Here is a 19426-nt window from a genome sequence, read left to right as displayed (position 1 = left end):
TCACACAGCTACTAAGTTTCTGAGGCCAGATTTGAATTCATTTAAGATGAGTTTTCCTGATTGCAGGCCTAGTGTTCTATCCACTGCACCACCCAGTTGCCCTATCAGGGGGTAGATAACCTGTTTTCAAAATGAATCATCTGGAATTGTGGTTGGTCATTGGGTTAATCAGAGTTTTTAAGCCTTTTGAAGTTGATTGTCTTTACAGATTATTATTGAATAAGTTGTTCTGGTTCTTCTCACTTTCATTCCCCATCAGTTCATACAAGTTTTCACAGGATTCTTTGAAACAATCCATTCACCTTTTTTTATATTACCATAGTGTTCCATCACGTTTATTTGCCATAACTTGTTCAGCCATTTCCTAATTGATGGACATCCCCTTAGTTTCCAGTTCTTTCCCACTATAAGTAGAGCTGATAATATATTTTTAGTACATATTTCCTTTTCCTCCTCTTTTTTAAAAATTTCTTTAAGGTTTAGACCTAGTAGTGGTCTACTACCAAATCTATAGCTACTCCTGACCTCAAATGCATTGCTTCCTCCTCTTCTTGTGTTCAATAACAGTGATGCCAAAGGACAAAATTTAGCATTATAAGCTCTATATTTGTATTCTTTTGAAAAAAAAATGTTAAAAGGAAAAGAACTACTAGTTCTTCTAAAAGGACTACTAGTCAGTGTATCCAAATTCTAGTTCACTGTGTTTCTTTGATGAATTATGTAACATCCCTCTCTTACCCATCTATGTAAAGGAGATAATAATAGCTAAACTTCTTACTTCATGGGCTGCTAATAACTCTCCCCACCTGCCAAATAACCTTCGATCTATCATATTTTATGTGGCATAATGGATCAAGATTCTGGCTTGAGATCCAGGAAGAATCGGATTCAAGTCATTCTTCTGATACTTCTTGGCAATATGAACTGGGCAACTCACTTAACTTTCCAGTGCTGTAGATAACATGTATACATATTGTTTCTCATGACTAGATGAGCTCACTGAAGACAAGAAATGTTTAAATTTTTGTTTTTGTATCTGTAATGTTGGCTATAATAGCTGGCACATAGTATTTTTTATAAATAGTTATTGTTGATTATCATTGATCAAATTTTTTCAAGTGTTTTGAAAAGTTTGATGTGCTATGGAATAATAATACACTGAAATATTGCTATACCATGATCTTCTATCAAGAAAAATTTGAAAAAAGGCAAGTTTTATTATCAAAAGGCCTGGTAATAGTACGTAGTCTTATATATGACATGAAATCTGATGCTGACATACTAAACTTCAGTGTCTTTGGATTTATCCTATATTCATAGAAAGCCCCATTACAACAAAATCTAAGTGATTACCTGAATTATTAGATTAGGCTAGATTTTTATGGCTGGTATTTGAATCTTTAGTTATAGATTTTTGGGGGAGGGAAGGCAATCGGGCAATGTAATATAGTATTTCGAATCAATAAACCCACGCTCAAATCTGGGCTCTGCCAATCACTTGTATTTACAAGTATTTGGTAGTACCATTATATTATAAATTTCTTTAGAGTTGGTATTATGTAATTTTTCACCTTCATAACTTCAACCATTTGCTGCATTGAAATGAATTGAATGATTAGTATTCCCCATTAGGAGGCAATACTATTAGTGTATCCTACTTGAGAAAAACCAGGAATCAGATATGGAACAAAAGGTAAAGTACCCAGGTTAAGACAGTGAACAAAAGTTTAGTTTTTTTTTTTTTTTTAAATAAAGATGTCTTGAATCAGCTAAATTCTTTTGCTAAAAGACTCAATAAAGTCTGTGGTCTACTTTCTTTTGATCGTAGGATGTGGTGGCCTGTTCTTATTAATGGATGCTTCCTTCTTTGTGTGTCTTCTGTTCAGAAGTTCCAGCGTGAGTTGAGCACTAAGTGGGTGCTAAATACAGTGAGCACTGGAGCCCATGTTCTTTGTGGAAAGATCTTGCATAACCATATGGTGGATCTACGATTGCGCAACTCCAAGCTCTTCTGGCGGGGACTGGCCATGCTGCAGGTGAGGGAAAGACTGGACATTCCACGAGAGTGGGCATTTGAAGGTATTCTTTGTGAGCATAAAAGGTGGTTAAGTGGCCAACTGCCTTAGTACTTCTTGTCTTGTTTCTGCCCTTCTGAGACCAGATTTGAACTCAGGTTCTCCTGACTAAAGGGCTAGTGCTCTACGTAGATTGTTGGGAAAATGTGTGTGTGTGTGTGTGTATGCACATGTGTATCTGTATTAAGAGAAACCATCATTCAAAAATGTTAATTTTTGCTAATGAAAAGTTTTTTGCTCCAAAGGACAGAACAAAGAGCAATGGGTGGAATTTCCAAAGAAGTAAATTTGAATTTGACATCAGGAAAAATTTCTTAGCATTTAGAAGTATCCAATGTGGGATGGACTATTTTGGGAGGTAATGAATTCTCCCTCATTGAAAGTCTCTAAGTGAAAACTGGATGTCCAAATCAAATTGACAAGTAATTATTTTTAAAAATAAATTTTAATTTTAATTTTCAGTTTTAAATCTTTTCCTTCTTCCACCCCTCCTCCAATCATTGAGAAAGTAAGAAATTAGTCAACATTCATTATACATATAAAATCATGAAAAATATATTTCTACATTTGCTATGTTGGGAGGAAAAGGCAAGAAAAATAAAGTTTAAAAAATATGTTTCTATCTGCACTCAGTTCACTAGCACTCTCTCTGAAGGTGAATATTAACAAAGAAAGTATTATGCACCATCTGAGTAAAATTCAACAAAAATAGCCCGAGGCACATTTTTTCTCAGCAAGATAACAAGGGGCACCATGTACCAATAGAATGGATAAAAGGCTTTGCCTCACTTGCCAAGGACCCTGGAGATAATTAATTTTTATAAGGTTAGAACAAAGATAGGATAGATGATATCATGGGGTTGAAGACAACATAATTGGCTACTTAGTTGATATATTAGGAACAATATGCTTAGTTGGAAGTTGGGAATGAGAGACTAGCAACAACTCTCTCCTGCCCTGTTATAACTAAGAAATATTCATTGCTGGTTCAGACATCCTTGAAGGATAACTTGGTGGTATAAAGGTACTAGACCAGACTCCATGGTGTCCACTTTTATTCCTCAAGAAGAGCAAATTTCTTTGAGGCAATAATAGAACAATTGTTCATAGGAGAATTCTATTTTTAAACTTAATTCCTTACAAGCCCAACTGAATTTCTGAACAAAGTTCAGACAAGAAACCATGATTTAGGCCAGGGTTGAGGAATGTCCAGCCCACAGGCCACATAAGGCCCATGAAATCATTTGGTCTGGCCCTGCCAAGGCAACCACAGATGACGAGCTGAAAGTGAGGTACAACTACCTCTCACTGCTTGAGTTTTTAAGTTAATAATTTATATGGTCCGCAAATGATGTTATTAATATCCAAATGGCCCTTGGCAGAAAAAAAAGGTTCTCCATTCCTGCTTTAGGCAGTTACAGAATAAAATCAATTGATTACAGATAAGATCAATAAAAAATGATAAGGAATCAATTGAATCTTTTTAGTACCTACTATTTGCCCGCTATCATGCTAAGTGTTAGATAATCATAACAATCATTTAAACAGTGCTTTAAAGTTGCAAAGCACTTTATAAATATCTCATTCTATCCTCCCAACAACACTGAGAGATACGTACTTTTACTGTTCCTATTTTGCAAACAAGGAAACTGAGGCAAATAGAGGTTAAATGACTTGCCCAGGATTATACAGTTGGTATCTAAAACTGTGTTTTATTTCAGGTCTTCCTGACTCCAAGTTGAGCCTTCTATCCATTGTTTCCTTTAGCTATCCTTAGGGGGATATTTTATAGAGATTTTTTTTTTTAATAGCATAGGTCAGATCAGATAATCTAGATAGAGTCTCTTTTAGGAATATGATTATTCAATGAATTCTGACTTTGCTCTAGACCTTGTGGGGGTACAATGGAAGTACATTTCTATGTCTTCAGAGACCTGATAGTCTGAAGAGACAGAATTAAAATACATCAATCAAAACTTTTTGTTGGTATAATATTAACTCTAAGTACAGCGGTAGTTCAAAGAGAAAGGGATCAGTTTGGGCTAGATTAGAGACTTTGTGGGAAAGATAAGATAAACTGGTGTTAGAAGAGAGGGTATAATTTGTATTTGGATCAGAAGGCATTCACAGTCAGATCACTGAACAAAGGCGTGGGAGCAGGAATGATCATGAAATGTGTGGGGAATGGTAACTGGAATAGAGGGCATGTTTTAATAAGCAGTGGAGAACATGATTAGGAAAACTAGCTATAATTAAAAGACAAAAGGATGAAATTAAAAGTACAAACATCAAAAAAAGCGAGACAATATTGTCCCCATGTGCATGTTAACAGAATGATACACTTAGATAAACCCAGGGAATAGGAGAAAATAAGGTTTGTTAAATTTTAAATGGTAAAGAACACATGACAGAAAGTTTTGGAAATGAATGGAGTTTGAACTTGATTTAGTCAGGAACAGGAAGCCACTGTACTTTCTTGAGTAGGAGAATAATGACAAACAGTGCCTTCAGAAGAATTGGCCAGTTGGACACACAGTTCTCCCTTGGCCCTCATCTCTGTTCTTTCTCTCACCCTCTGCTTTCCTCTTCTCTTCCCTTACATGATCTCTTGGGGTTTATCACTTAGATTTCTTTATTTTCTTTCTTTCTTTTTTTAAAATAGCTTCCCCCCCCCAGAATATGCAAAATTGTTTTCAACATTCATCTTTGCAAAACCTTGTGTTCAAAATTTTCTCCCTCCTTTCTCTTAACCTCTTCCCATAAATAATAAGCAACTATATTTCTTTCTTAAAGACCTAATGCATGGTCCTTAAGAAAGAAATATAGTTGCTTATTATTTATGGGATTAAACCATGCATTAAACCCAAATCATTCTGGGTCATTGATTGACCCACAGTAGGTCCCAGGTCAATCCCTACTTGGTCATTGTTTGGGTCCTGATTGGCTTATAGTGAATATAAATAGCAAATGTTTCTATTTTGGCCAGATACCTGAGGGTCTTTCCCTTACAGAATGATTTTTTGGTTTTGACTGAGTGAAAAAGGACATTCTTTGTGTCATTTCTTACCTAGCCTTAATTAATAATTAGGCATTGGTTCAAACTGAGACCTATTAAAGACATTTGCTTAAGAAGGCCACAGTCTCCCAGGCATCCAGAGCCATCTCCCATCATCCTGATCTATATCTGGCCACTGGACCCAGATATCTCTGGAGGGGAAAGTGAGGCAGGTGACCTTGCACTGCCCTGCTTCACTTAAATCCAACTCACTTGCAGGTCATGGCATTCCCTCTCCGATGTCATGGTGCTCTTTGAAGATCAAAGACAAACAAGGATGGAAAGAAGAGGTATTATAGGAAATGAGAACAGTTAAGAGATGGTGTATTCTATGAGCAAAGCAGAATTGAATTAGCTCAGAAGAAACACAAAGCTAAAGATCCACTCCCAGTATTCATAGGGATATTTATGTCCGACCCGTGGCAGAACATTACAGACACAGTAAAACACACTAATTTGATTCTAACATAGTGATTTTGGTCCTCTTTGAGAAGGAAGGGCAACAATCAATCAACCAATACCACCTCAAGTTTAGAAAGGTTAGACAAGGGTGAATTCAGTTTTATATATGTTGAGTTTGAGGAAATGGAAGGACATTCCAACAGAAAGTCCTGTAGGTAAATAGAAATAAAGTAGCAAGGCAGAAAGATGAGGACTGAAGACTGAATTTTAATTATTCACATAGAGGTGACAATTGAAAGCATATCTGGACTTCATGGGGAGGGACTATGAAAAGAAAAACCTGGAGATAGATAGACCTTTGGAGGATGTAGACAAGAAAGATATTCCTAGATACAAGTAAGGCAGGAATGTAAAGATGGAAGAAATATCTAGATTAGGAAGCAACTATTTGTATCCTAATTGGACTAAATAATACTCCTAGTTGCCTGACATGTCACTGGAAGACCTAAGATATAAGTAAGGGAGAAGGAAAAAAAGGAGAAAAGGGATAAGAAAAATAAAAGTAGGTCGAAGGAACTGAGAGAAAGGCAAGAAAAAGGAAAAAATGATGTATATTATGGAGATTGTAGAAATTCTTCAGAAGTTGCCTCAGGTCCTCTCCACTGGCACTTGGCCATAAGATAACCTATCTCTGATCCAAACCATGATCAAAACATTTTTACTTCATCTTTAGAAATCTTAGAATTTTTGTTAGTCAGAAGCATTTTTGAATGGAATAAGTCTTCCTTCCACGGATAACAAATACCCAAATGCTGATGCTGAATATAGATGTACTTTATTGGTGATGAAAGGAACTCAGAAGATTTAAGACTAAGAACCTTATTGATGGGAAGATGCCAGCAAGAGCCATGGAGACTGGTTACCAGTAATGACTGCTTCTTGGTGAATTAGAAGTAACTGGAGAAAGACAGCCTTTTAAAAAAATCTTATTAATTATAATCACAAAATTTATGTAGGACTTTAAGGATGACCAAGAACTTTTTACATATTACCTTTTTAAATCCCAGGAGTAGAACATGGCACTTAGCTATTTTTAGAGTTGGAAAAACTACATATGGATATGTTGCTGATTTTAATCCATTATTTCATACCACTGCTTAATCTTACCTTTGTTTGCATAGAGTTATGCTTAAATTTCCTCTAAGAGTAGGGTTTAATTCATGGAGGATCTGGAACCTCAGCCCAATTTTCTAGTCACTTTCTCCTATCCAATTCCCCTCCTTCGTTCCTCTGGTCTTCCTTCTCAATTTTTTTTTTTTTTTTGAGGCAATTGGGGTTAAGTGACTTGCCCAGGCTCACACAGCTAGGAAGTATTAAGTATCTGAAGCTGGATTTGGACATACATCCTCCTGACTTCAGAGCTGGTGCTCTATCCATTGAGCCACCTGGCTGCCCCATCTTCCTTCCCAATTTTAAGAAACATTTCTCCCTTCCTTCTGCAGCGGTTTTCAGAACAGCCCAAGGCTCAGTGCATTGAGAGCCTACTCAAGGCCATCCATTTCCCTCAAGAACTGTCAGAGGAGATCCGGGAAGCCCCTATTTCTCACCACATTCAAGTTGCACATGAGAAGGAACAGGTATCAGACTTTCGTATTACTCCCTAGCACACTTCTTCCCCTAATTTTTTTCTTATCCTCTGTGTAAGAGGGTTGATTAAGAAGTTCTTGTCAACCTGATGACTCCCCCAATCAACCTGACTTGGTAGCTGGGCATCTCCCTTAGAAGTACACATGGCCCTAGCCCTTGCTAAGAGGATGTAGGAAACCCCTCTGATTGGTTCTTTAAAAATTGGGGCTACTCTCAAGGTGACTGATGACTGATAAGTGTATGTGTTTCTGTGAAAGGGAGAGGGAGAGGGAGGGTTGGGAAGAGAGAGGGAGAGAGAGAAGAAGAGTGAATGCTGGGAAATGTCTCTCCTCTTCTGGCCCTTTTCTCTTCCTTTTGTGATCTTGCCCATGGACCAAAGAGCAGCAGGGGCCAGGGAGAAAAGGGAATTTTTTTCTTCCTCCTGCTCCCTCAAGAGTGAAAAATGTCACAGGAGAAGCACATAACGGTTGGCCTGGTTTTGCCTAGCAAGGTTGTTAAGAGAGTTCTTGGCTTCCTCCTGCCTCTCTGTTTACTTTTTGGAGGACAGATTAGAGATTATAGCTCCTGAAAATGGACTTTCCATCCAAGTGATCATTTTTGGTCCTTAGAGGGAAAAAGAAAACTCACTTCTTATATCCTGACACCCTCCCTTCACTCCACTCACAACCTTCCTTAGCTCTACCCGATTTGGCTGTCTAGGAGAGTGTGAATGCAAAAGGAGAAGAAAAGGGGGAAGAGACATTTTATGGGCGCTCTTATCGACTACAGGGAAAGGCAAGACTTCACCCACCCAGTCCCCACTAGTTGCTAGCTTTCTTGGAAGCAGCCCCATTCACTAGAGATGGATCAGAAGAGTTTTATACATCTACATATGCATTTGTAACTCCATGGAAGACTATTGTTTCCCCAAAGGTCCAGGCCCTGTGGTCTCATCTGGTTGTTTGGCGCTATTCATCAAATGGATCTCAAATCAGTTTTTATATTTACTGTCTGATTGCTACTTCCAGCATTATCTTGTTTCCCAACTTGCTGTTCCCACTCCCAACATTATCCTCCTGTGAGCTGCTGCACTGTATCTTCTCAAACCGCAGACCTTTGCTCCTGTCCCCCACAGGTGATTCCCATAGCCCTACTGACCCTCCTGTTTCGATGTTCCATCCCTGAAGCTGAAGCCCACCTTGCTGCTGCCCCCTCTGTCTGCGAGGCCATTAGGAATGCTCTTCTCCGGGCTGGTCGGAAGCGCCATGCTGACTCATTTGACACTCTCAAGTCAACCACTGGCTAGTTCAGCCGATGAGAAGGGAGTTGAGATTATGGAGTGGGGGAACACACAAGTAATGGAGATGAGAACAAAATACTTTAAAGCTTGAGGTGACAGAGGCCCTGGAAGGAGATACTTCTAAGAAGTAAATACCAACCTAGATTTGGGAGAAATGTCTCTTGTTATTCCCCTTGGTTTCTTTCTCTGAAAAATTTGGCAATTTGGCTACATGATATTTATCTTCCAGTTCTCCAATTCTGTGATGTTGTCACTTGGAAATTCCTGACCACATAATATATATTGCTGATCTTTGCAGTCTGTTCTTATTTCAGAAATGAAACTCTTACGCTTTTTTGTCTCATAAATTTCTCTCTGAGAACCCAGATGGGAAAAATTGGAGGCAGGGAGGGAAGATGGCAAAGGTGGATCTTCGAAATTATGGCATCAAGGGCTAAACAAGATAGATTGTCCTGTTAAAAGTAAAAGCTACTTACTGGCTTTACTTTTTGTTTCCTAGTGGTGTAATGGATAGAGAAAGGTAAATCAGGATTCAAATACTATCTTAGGCATTTAATACCCTGATTTATTACCTCTCCTAGATTCACTTTTCCCATCTGAAAAAATTAACTCCTATAATAGTCTATTGTGACGATAAATGACAATATGTACAAGTGCTATATAAATATTAGTTTATTATTTTTTAAGGAATAACATACCACCCACTTACTTAGATCCTCCCACCTACTCCATCCTAAACATAGATACCAAACAATGGTTAACTGCAAATTACAAGTTCAATAATCAGTATTTAGTTTTAATGGAGACGAAAATGGAACCGAGTCAAGATCCTAAATTCCACTTTAGTTATCCTCTGGAAGCTTAAAGCTATAATTTGACATAAAAGGTTGACTACTTATTTACAGAGGTGTTTTCCTTATGACTTAGAGTAGCATTATAGGTATGGGCAGTAGGTATAGCAATGGATAGAGAGTGGGACCTGAAGTCAATAAGACCTGAGTGTGAATTTGATCTTATTCACTTGCTAGCTGTGTAATTCTGTGCAAGTCACTTAACCCAGTTTGCTTCAGTTTCCTCATTTGTAAAATGAGTGGGGAAAGAAATAGTGACCCACTCCAGTAGCTTTGCCAAGAAAACTTCAACTGGGGCCACAAATAGTGGGATGCAACTGAAATGATTGAACAATACAGCATTACAATAGCTATATCTTTACTCTTAGAAGCATCCTTAGTAAAGTAAGTGTGCTCAGACTTTGTCTCCTAGCATCAGGTTGTCTTTATCTCTTCCTTGGGATCCCCATGAAGGGTTGAGGTGTCTCTTCTCCCTCTATAACTTCTCTACTGCCATAGTCTCTAGTCTCTATATTCTGTGCTTCTTCTATTGATAGGGACCAGTAACCAGCCCCCATTCCATTTAATCACTTAATATCAACTAGCTTTTATAAATTATATTTATTTTAAAAGATATAGCAACAATCAAATACAAATATTCTCTCACACACAACTTGGAGAACTGCATGAAGAAAAATTAGTTGCCCTTGGCATTTTACTTTGCTGTTGGCAATGAGAACTTGATGTGGGTCTCTCCAATTAAGTTTCAATGATGGTTTTTAATTGATATCTTTTCACTAGTTTGGGCAGAATAATGATTCTTCTGGTTCTTTAGTCAAGACAACATGAACCTGCAAATAGAAGACTATGACTCAATTCATCAGCAAATTACAATAATTCAAGATAATGTTAACAACCAGTTGTAGATCAGATAATTGATTGTAGACAATTAAAATCTCAGGTAGCCAAATCTGAATTTTCCTTAAGTCATACTCATGAAGGTTAAGGGCATCACATCAGGCCACTTAAAATAGCACACATTTTAGGTGTTTTATAAATTCCATTTTGTCACTCTATCAAGAGAACAATTTATATACTATTAACAGAGGTCAGGAGAGAGGTTAGGGCTGGATAGTGGATCTGAGAAGCATGAGCACAGAGATGATAATTGCATCTTTGGGAGCTGAGATCCACCAGGTAGAATAGCCTACAGGAAGAAGAGAAGAGGCTTCAGGACAGAAACCTGGAAAATGTAAACAAAGAGTGATGGGGGAGTGAAAATATTGAAGTTACTGTATCTTTAGCATCCATCCTGCATGTTTGTCATCACCATCATAGTTGACAATCAAAGGGATATCAAATCTAGAGATAAATTCTAGAAAGAGTCTTGAGGCTATATCTCCTGTTTACAGAAATGGGTTTTTACCTATACATGTCACAACAAATAATATATATATGTATATATAAAATGTTTCAACATTTGAATAAAGCTCATCTACATTATTTCTGAAGTTTCCATGATGGTTGAGTTAGATTCTTCCCCATTGCTAGCTTTCTCACATTTGACTTTGCAACTGGAATAGCTGGAAAGTATTAGTGGAAGATAGAACAATTTACAGCAAACCAATTGTTTTTAATTGCATTATAGTATAAAATGGCAAAAGAAATGGTCTCACAGAAACCTGGAAAGACATGAATGATCTGATGTAGAATGAAGTAAGCAGAACCAGGAGAACAATTTATATGATTACAATAGAAGTCAGGAGAGAGGTTAGGGCTGGATATTGGATCTAAGAATCATAAGTCTAGAGATGACAATTATATCTATGAGAGCTGAGATCACCAAATGAAATAATCTAGAGAGAAAAGAGAAGAAGGTTCAGGACAGAGACTTGGCACACCAATGATCATGATTCCAAAAGACTGTTAATGAAGAATGCTAAGAAGAGATGGACAAAATATATAAAATAAGATTTCTTTTGGATGGGCACTATGAGCATTTATTTTGCTTGACTGTACATATTTATTAGAAAGGCTTTTTTCATTTTTCTAATAGAGTGGAGGAAGATGGAATAACAAAAAATAAAATTTAGCAAATAAAAAGAATCACAGAGCAAACTAACAAAATAAAAAATAAAAACAATCTCAAAAATATTTTTTAAAAAAGAATGAGAAGAACCTATTATATACAGGCATATGCCAACAAAGCTGAGCATTCAAAAGAAATAGAAGCTATCCAAAAATATAAACTAGTTAAACTAACAAAACACTGATGAGAGATATTAAATAATCCATCTTCAGAAAAGTTAATTGAATAAACTATAAATAAACTACAAAAGGAAAAACTATCTCCTGATCCAGATGAATTTATAAGAAAATTATATCAAATTTAAAAATTAATAGCTGTGCTATTCAAATTATTCTAAAAATGATGAAAGAAATCACTCTATCATATTCATTTTATGAGACAAATATAAACCCAATGCCTAAACTAGAGAAAGTTAGCAAGGAAAAAGAACTATAGAACAATATTGCTAATTTAATAATTGCAAATAAAATTCTGGCAAAAAAATACAGCAATGTATCCAAAAAATCAATCACTATAATCAAATTGAAATTATACCAGGATGCAAAGATGGTTCAGCATAAGGAAAACAATTAATATAATTAATCTTGTGAAAAAACCAAAACATCCAAAAAAAACCACATAGTTGTTTCAATAGATATAGAAAAACCATTTGACAAAGGATAATACTTATTTAACCTTTAAAAAGCTCTTATAAAGTATAGTCATAGAGAGATTTTTAAATATGATAAAATATCTAAAAATCAAAAGCTAGCATATATGCAATAGGTAAACACTAGCTGTTTTCTCAAAAAATATAGGCATAAAAAAGGATGTTCCCTTTCCTCTCTGTTATTTGACATTGCTAGCTAGTAATGCTAGCAATAATAATGTCAAGATAAATAAATTAAACCATATTCCATAATAAATTTCAAATGGTTATATGACCTGAAATTAAGACCAGACCATAAATAAATTAAAATATGGATCAAAATGGGAAAATACATGAAAAATAAAAATATGCTTTTTAAAAATGTTACATATATAAACATTTATATATGTATATATTTTATATAAAAGAGAATAAGAACCTATTATATACAGGTATATGCCAAAAAAACTGAGCATTCAAAAGAAATAGAAGCTATCAAAAATAGAAATTTATACTTTATTGCCCTTCTATGTACTCTATCCACTGCTACCAGTCTTGTTTCACATGACAAACTTCCTACTCTGTTCCTTGTTGAGAGCTGTCTACTATACTTGGTATGCTCTCTCTCCTCACCTCTGCCTCCTTGCTTCCTCTAAGTCTTGCTTGGAATTTCATCTTCTACAGGAGGCCTTTTCCTGGTCAGATAGGTGCCTGACCAGAGATTATCTCCCAGTCACTCTATATAGTCTTTTATGTGTATAATTGTTTTCATGTTGTCTCCCCTATTAGAATGTAAACTCTTTGAGGTCAGGGATCATGTTTTTGCCTTCTTTATATCCTTAGTGCTTAGAACAATGATTAGTGCATAGCAAGCATTTAATTAATTTTTTTTGGCTGATTGGCTATGAAATGAATTGCTCAACTATGGAAATTTTTTTCAGTAGTATCCTTATTAAATATCCTTTTGTTAACCATCAACTGATTTATTAAAAGTCTCGTTTCATTATAGTATTGAACTGGGCTGAATAGGATTACCTCCTACATCACATATTTTTTTCTTTTTCTTTTTAAACATTCATTTTTCCATTGGAGAACCCATACTTGGTAGTCCTATTTTAAGTACACTGGGCAAGTCATTTAACCCTGTTTGCCTCAGGTTCCTCATGTGTGAAACGAGCTGGAGAAGGAAATGGGAAACTGCTCCAGTATCTTTGTCAAGAAAATCCCAGATGGGATCATGAAGAGTCAGGAGTGATTGAAGAACAGCTCAACAATAACAATTTTATCTGGATCAAAATTTCCTTTCCTAAGACATAGTTTAACTGGGTCATCTCTGGAACACAACAACAACAACAACAAATAAGTTTGCAGTCATACCATCTACACATGTAATATATAGGTGTCTGTTTTTCCTAGGTATTGAAGAAATTTTTGATGTTTTAATCATCTCAATTTTCTTTTAGGACATGAAAGGGAAAAGAGGTCAAGGTAACTGGTATGATTCATACAGACACAACAACTTTGGGCAACACATACTGATAAGGAGAACTCAATTTACACTAAAGAGAAAAACATCCTGAAACTATTTCTTTCAAAATTCAATTCACATAGGGTTGGTTTAATAAAAAAAAAAAAAAGAAAGGATTCATTCCAAAAATTTCCAGCTTTTCCAGTAAGATCAGATCTCAACTTGCTTGGGGATACACATTTATTTGCTAACACTAAATTTGGTAGATTTGGCAACAAAAAGATCTGTTTTGTGTTAATTGGAGTGAGAATCTGGCAGAAAAAGACATTGTCTTCACTGGCATTCCTTTAAAGTTTCAGAAGGTCTCTTGACATTTTAAGTGCTTTGCTAGAATTGAATGAATTGAGTGAATCTCTTACTGATATTCTCAGTTGAGAATTAACTAGAAACACAGTGTCAAAATTGTAGAAGAAACAAGCCTCACATTCTATTTAGGATCAGATCTATCAAAGCCACTTTTATTTATATATTTATATCTGGGGTCCCAAATATTTTGCATGACTACCTTCTAATTGATGGGGAGGAAGGTGATTTAATAAGGGGCAGAGTTGGTGAGAATTTCACAGAAGAGAGAAATTCTTGATTCCTTCTTTAATCAAAACATGCTTGTAGTTCCAGTTTCTGGGGAAAGACCCAAGGAAGAGAGAAAAATCCTTGGGAATTGGCAGTTATGCAGTAAGTACATAGTCCTGATTTCCAGCTTGCCTTCCTAGAGACTGGGGTGAATTTTATCATGGAAGAGGTAAGATCTCTCTTGGTTGAATAAGATCTCAACTCATCTCCACATAGAGAGCTTTTCCACTGATTTATTTTTATCCCGACAGAATATTTCCAGTTTCTGTGTTCTATCTGCTTAGATAAATGTGTTTACTCAATATTTAGCATTTCTGAGTACTAGTATTTGGTGGGTATAAGCTTGGGAATATTCTTTCCATTTAAAAGATTGTGGCCAGGGAAGTGGATTAACTTTTAAAAAATCATGCCTATTGATTATTATTATTTAGGGAAACAGATTGTAATTCTAGTTCAGTATTGCCTCTTAGGAAAAAAAACAGAGGGCAGCTAGATGGCACAGTAAATTTCAGTGTGACTTGTGAAAGAAGACAGGGACTCAAAGGGGGAAAAAGCTGTGGAAAAAAAATACAGAAAGTGAAGAATAGCATACTTCTATCTGTGTTTAGACTCTATCATTTCTTTTCCTCTGGGAGTGTATAGCATTTTTCATCACTAGTCCTTTAGAATTGTCTTGAATCGTACTGCTGAGAAGAGCCAAGTCATTCACAGTTGATCCAACAGTTTTACTATTACTATACAATGTTCTCCTGGTTCTGCTCACTTCACTTTGCATCAGTTTGTATATTGCCAGGTTTTTCTGAAATTTGTCTGCTCATCATTTCTTATAGCATAGTAATATTCCATTACAAAGAAAGCTGAGCATATGTGGATCCCTTGCGCAGTAATTACAAGAAGAAATTTTTGTATCTCTAGATATTGTATACATACCAGTACATGAACTTGCTATCAGTTATTCCTTACTTTAAATACTTGATTGATCTACCCTCATATCTGATCATTACTTTTTTGGATGAATTCTTTAATAATTCTTCCCTTGTTCAATTTTTCATTTAATGGTATTGAGTTAAAAAGTCTGCTTACACCCACCATTACCCTGTACCCTGAGGGTCTTTCCCTCCCAGATTCATTCATTTATTTACTTATTTAGACTTTTTAACTAGGTAAAAAAGAAGGTTCTTTGCCTCATTTGCTACCCATCCTTAATCACTGAATTCAGTCAAACTGAGTCCTGGTGAAGACCTTAGCTTAAAAGCCCAACATCTCCCACTGCATCCAGGGCTGTCTCCACACTGATTTATGTCTGGCCACTGCACCCAGAGGACTCTGGAGGGAAACGTGAGGTGGGTGACCTTGCCCAGCCTTCCCTCACTTAAGTCCAATTCACTTGTATGAATTCCCCTCCCTGATATCATAGGCCCCTTTGAGAATGAAGGACAAAAACAGTAATGATATTATAATTTTGTAACACAACTTGTTCAGCCATTTCCCAATTGATGGGCATCCCTTCAATTTCCAATTGTTCTCTACTACAAAAAACGCTGCTATAAATATTTTTGTACAAATGGGCCCTTCCCCCCTTTTTATCTCTTTGGGTTGCAGAGCTAGTAATGATATTGCTGGGTCAAAGTTATGCACAGTTTTGGGCATAGTTCCAAATTATTCTCCAGAATGGTTGGAGCAGTATCAACAATGCATTAGTGTCCCAATTTTTCCACATCCATTTAGCATTTAATATTCTTCTTTTCTATCCTATTAGCCAGTCTGATAGGTGTGAGATAGTACTTCAGAGTTGTTTTAATTTATTTCTCTAATTTAGAACAGTTTTATATGACTATCAAAGATAGCTTTGATTTCTTTATCTGAAAACTGCCTGTTTATAGCTTTTGATCATTTATCAATTGGGAAATAACTTGTGTTTTTATAAATTTGAGCCAATTCTCTATGTATTTGAAAAATGAAATCTTTATCAGTCATACTTGCTGTAAAAATAGTTTCCCAATTTTCTGCTTTCCTTCTAATCTTGGTTGCGCTGGTTTTGCTTGTTAAGTTTGGCATTTTTTAGAACATTGAGATGCAGTTAAAGATAAAACAGCTTATAAGTCAAATTATTCTATGGGGTTACTTTCTGTTAAGTACTTGCATGAGAAAATATTACAGACAGAATATAATTAGTTATAAGAGTTATATTTAAGGGATCTTTTGGTTATTTAGAGAACAAGATATGGCACATCATTTCAAGGTTCCCCAGTTGCACAATTTTAATTGCTGTAAGTTTAGAACAAACAGTGTTTGATTCTTGGATGAATAAGCTGCTTTCCTCCTACTTCATCACATGTAAATCTTAAACTGGTAATGTTTAAAGACTGTTCAAATTCACATTTATGCATTTTTCAAAACAGAATATATAGATAGCATTGTTAGCTCTTAGAACATCCCCATCGGAATTGATATAAAAAGTTCTTTGTTTTAGTATAGCTCTTTCTATCTGATTCTATTTGGTTTTGTAAACAGCTGTTATTTCTTTAGTAAAGACAAGTTAAATAGTTGTTCAGAAGATTGTTATAGACTATAGATAGAGCATTTAGTAATATTTTCCCAAGGATAATCCTAATTTGCTGTGCAAAAGGGATGGGAGAAATACCTAAAGGGACCTAATGTAGATTGTGTTTTGTCAGTAGAACACAATAAATTCAGATCTGGGAATTGTAGTATGAATTTGCACAATTATTCGGAGTATAGTTTCTTTTAATATTGGGAAGAGCTTTGTTTCAGAACTGTCATTTATGAAACATATATAAGGGTCCAGGTATTTACTTCTCTATGAAATCCTTAAGTAGGGAACTAGTGAAAATGCAGGTGGATGAGCAGGAATAATTATATCCCTTTTATAGAGAACCAAGTGGTACTCTAAACCTCAGCTGCTCCAGTTTTCATGTGTTTTTTGGCTCTTCTTACATATGTCCAAATATGACTATGTGCATAGACTCCTGAGTCCCTTGGGCTTCTACTTCAGGTATTCTGTCTATACCTCTGTAGTGGCAGGAAAAGCTTGGCCTGGATTTTCCTGCAGATTTCAGCCTCATAGTACCTTGGCTTAGGTTCTACTTTATTTCATTCAAAAAAAAAAAACATCATCATAACACTTAATAACTTTATTTATTTATTTTTATGTTTTAATAGCTTTTTATTTTCAAAATACATGCAAAAATAATTTTCAACATTTACTCTTGCAAAATCTTGTGTTTCAAATTTTTCTCCCTCTCTTCCCCTTTCCCCATAGATAGCAAGTAATCCAATAGAGTTAAACATGTAGAATTCTTCTAGACATATTTCCACATTTATCATGCTGCATAAGAAAAATCAGATCAAAAAGGAATAAAAAATGAGGGGGAAAAACGAGCTAACAATAACAAAAAGGTGAAAATGCTTGTTGCGTTCCACACTCAGCCTCCACAGTTCTCCCTCTGGATGCAGATGGCTCCCTTCATCATAAGATCATTGGAACTGGCCTGAATCACCTCATTGTTGAAAAGATCCATGTCCATCAGAATTGATCATTATTTAACTTTGTTGTTGCTGTATACAATGATCTCCTGGTTCTGCTCATCTTACTTAGTATCAGTTTATGTAAGTCTCTCCAGGCTTTTAAGAAATCATCTTCCTGATCATTTCTTATAGAACAATAATATTCTATATCATTCATATACCACAATTTACCCAATCATTCCCCAACTGATGGGCATCCACTCAGTTTCCAGTTTCTTGCAACTACGAAAAGGGCTGTCACAAACATTTTTGCACATATGGTTCCTTTTCCCTCCTTTAAGATCTCTTTGGGATATAAGCCCAGTAGGAACACTATTGGATCAAAGGGTATGCAAGTTTGATAGCCCTTTGGACATAGTTCCAAATTGTTCTCCAGAGTGGTTGAATCATTTCACAACTCTACCAACAGTGCCTTGGTGTCTCAGTTTTCCCACATCCAACATTTATCATTATCTTTTCCTGTCATTTTAGCCAATCTGAGAGGTATGAAGTGGTACCTCAGATTTGTCTCAAAATTGTCTTTTTTTTTTTTTAATTTTTTATTTAATAATTACATTATATTGACACTCATTTCTGTTCCGATTTTTTTCCCCTCCCTCCCTCCACCCCTCCCCTAGATGGCAAGCAGTCCTTTATATGTTGGATATGTTGCAGTATATCCTAGATACAATATATGTTTGCAGAACCGAACAGTTCTCTTGTTGCATAGGGAGAATTGGATTCAGAAGGTATAAATAACCCGGGAAGAAAAACAAAAATGCAGATAGTTCACATTCGTTTCCCAGTGTTCTTTCTTTGGGTGTAGCTGCTTTTGTCCGTCATTTATCAATTGAAACTCAGGTCTCTTTGTCAAAGAAATCCACTTCCATCAAAATATGTCCTCATACAATATCGTTGTCGAAGTGTATAATGATCTCCTGGTTCTGCTCATTTCACTTAGCATCAGTTCATGAAGGTCTCTCCAAGCCTCTCTGTATTCATCCTGCTGGTCATTTCTTACAGAACAATAATATTCCATAACATTCATATACCACAATTTACCCAGCCATTCTCCAATTGATGGGCATCCATTCATTTTCCAGTTTCTAGCCACTACAAACAGGGCTGCTACAAACATTTTGGCACATACAGGTCCCTTTCCCTTCTTTAGTATTTCTTTGGGATATAAGCCCAATAGAAACACTGCTGGATCAAAGGATATGCACATTTTGATAATTTTTTGGGCATAATTCCAGATTGCTCTCCAGAATGGTTGGATTCGTTCACAACTCCACCAACAATGCATTAGTGTCCCAGTTTTCCCGCATCCCCTCCAACATTCATCATTATTTTTTCCTGTCATCTTAGCCAATCTGACAGGTGTGTAGTGGTATCTCAGAGTTGTCTTAATTTGCATTTCTCTGATCAATAATGATTTGGAACACTCTTTCATATGAGTGGTAATAGTTTCAATCTCATCCTCTGAAAATTGTCTGTTCATATCCTTTGACCATTTATCAATTGGAGAATGGCTTGATTTCTTATAAATTTGAGTCAGTTCTCTATATATTTTGGAAATGAGGCCTTTATCAGAACCTTTAACTGTGAAAATGTTTTCCCAGTTTGTTGCTTCCCTTCTAATCTTGTTTGCATTAGTTTTATTTGTACAAAGGCTTTTTAATTTGATGTAATCGAAATTTTCTATTCTGTGATCAGTAATGGTCTCTAGTTCATCTTTGGTCACAAATTTCTTTCTCCTCCACAAGTCTGAGAGATAAACTATTCTATGTTC

General features: G+C 35.9%; 1 protein-coding gene across 1 annotated transcript in view; it reads left to right on the top strand.

The window, feature by feature from the left end:
* GCKR (glucokinase regulator) overlaps window positions 1-12983 on the top strand; it is a 37881-nt gene extending 24898 nt beyond the window's left edge. Inside the window, exons 14-16 of the mRNA XM_051976246.1 lie at window positions 1887-2036; window positions 7035-7169; window positions 8294-12983. Of these exons, the coding sequence (XP_051832206.1) occupies window positions 1887-2036; window positions 7035-7169; window positions 8294-8464 (456 nt within the window). The 3' untranslated portion in view covers window positions 8465-12983. The remainder of the gene's footprint in view (window positions 1-1886; window positions 2037-7034; window positions 7170-8293) is intronic.
* Window positions 12984-19426: the final 6443 nt, after the last annotated feature.

The sequence above is a fragment of the Antechinus flavipes genome, chromosome 2 (genome assembly GCF_016432865.1).
Source record: "Antechinus flavipes isolate AdamAnt ecotype Samford, QLD, Australia chromosome 2, AdamAnt_v2, whole genome shotgun sequence".
NCBI classification, from domain to species: Eukaryota; Metazoa; Chordata; class Mammalia; order Dasyuromorphia; family Dasyuridae; genus Antechinus; species Antechinus flavipes.
The sequence above is the reverse complement of the archived record's forward strand: the minus strand, read 5'-3'. Positions and strand labels throughout refer to the sequence as shown.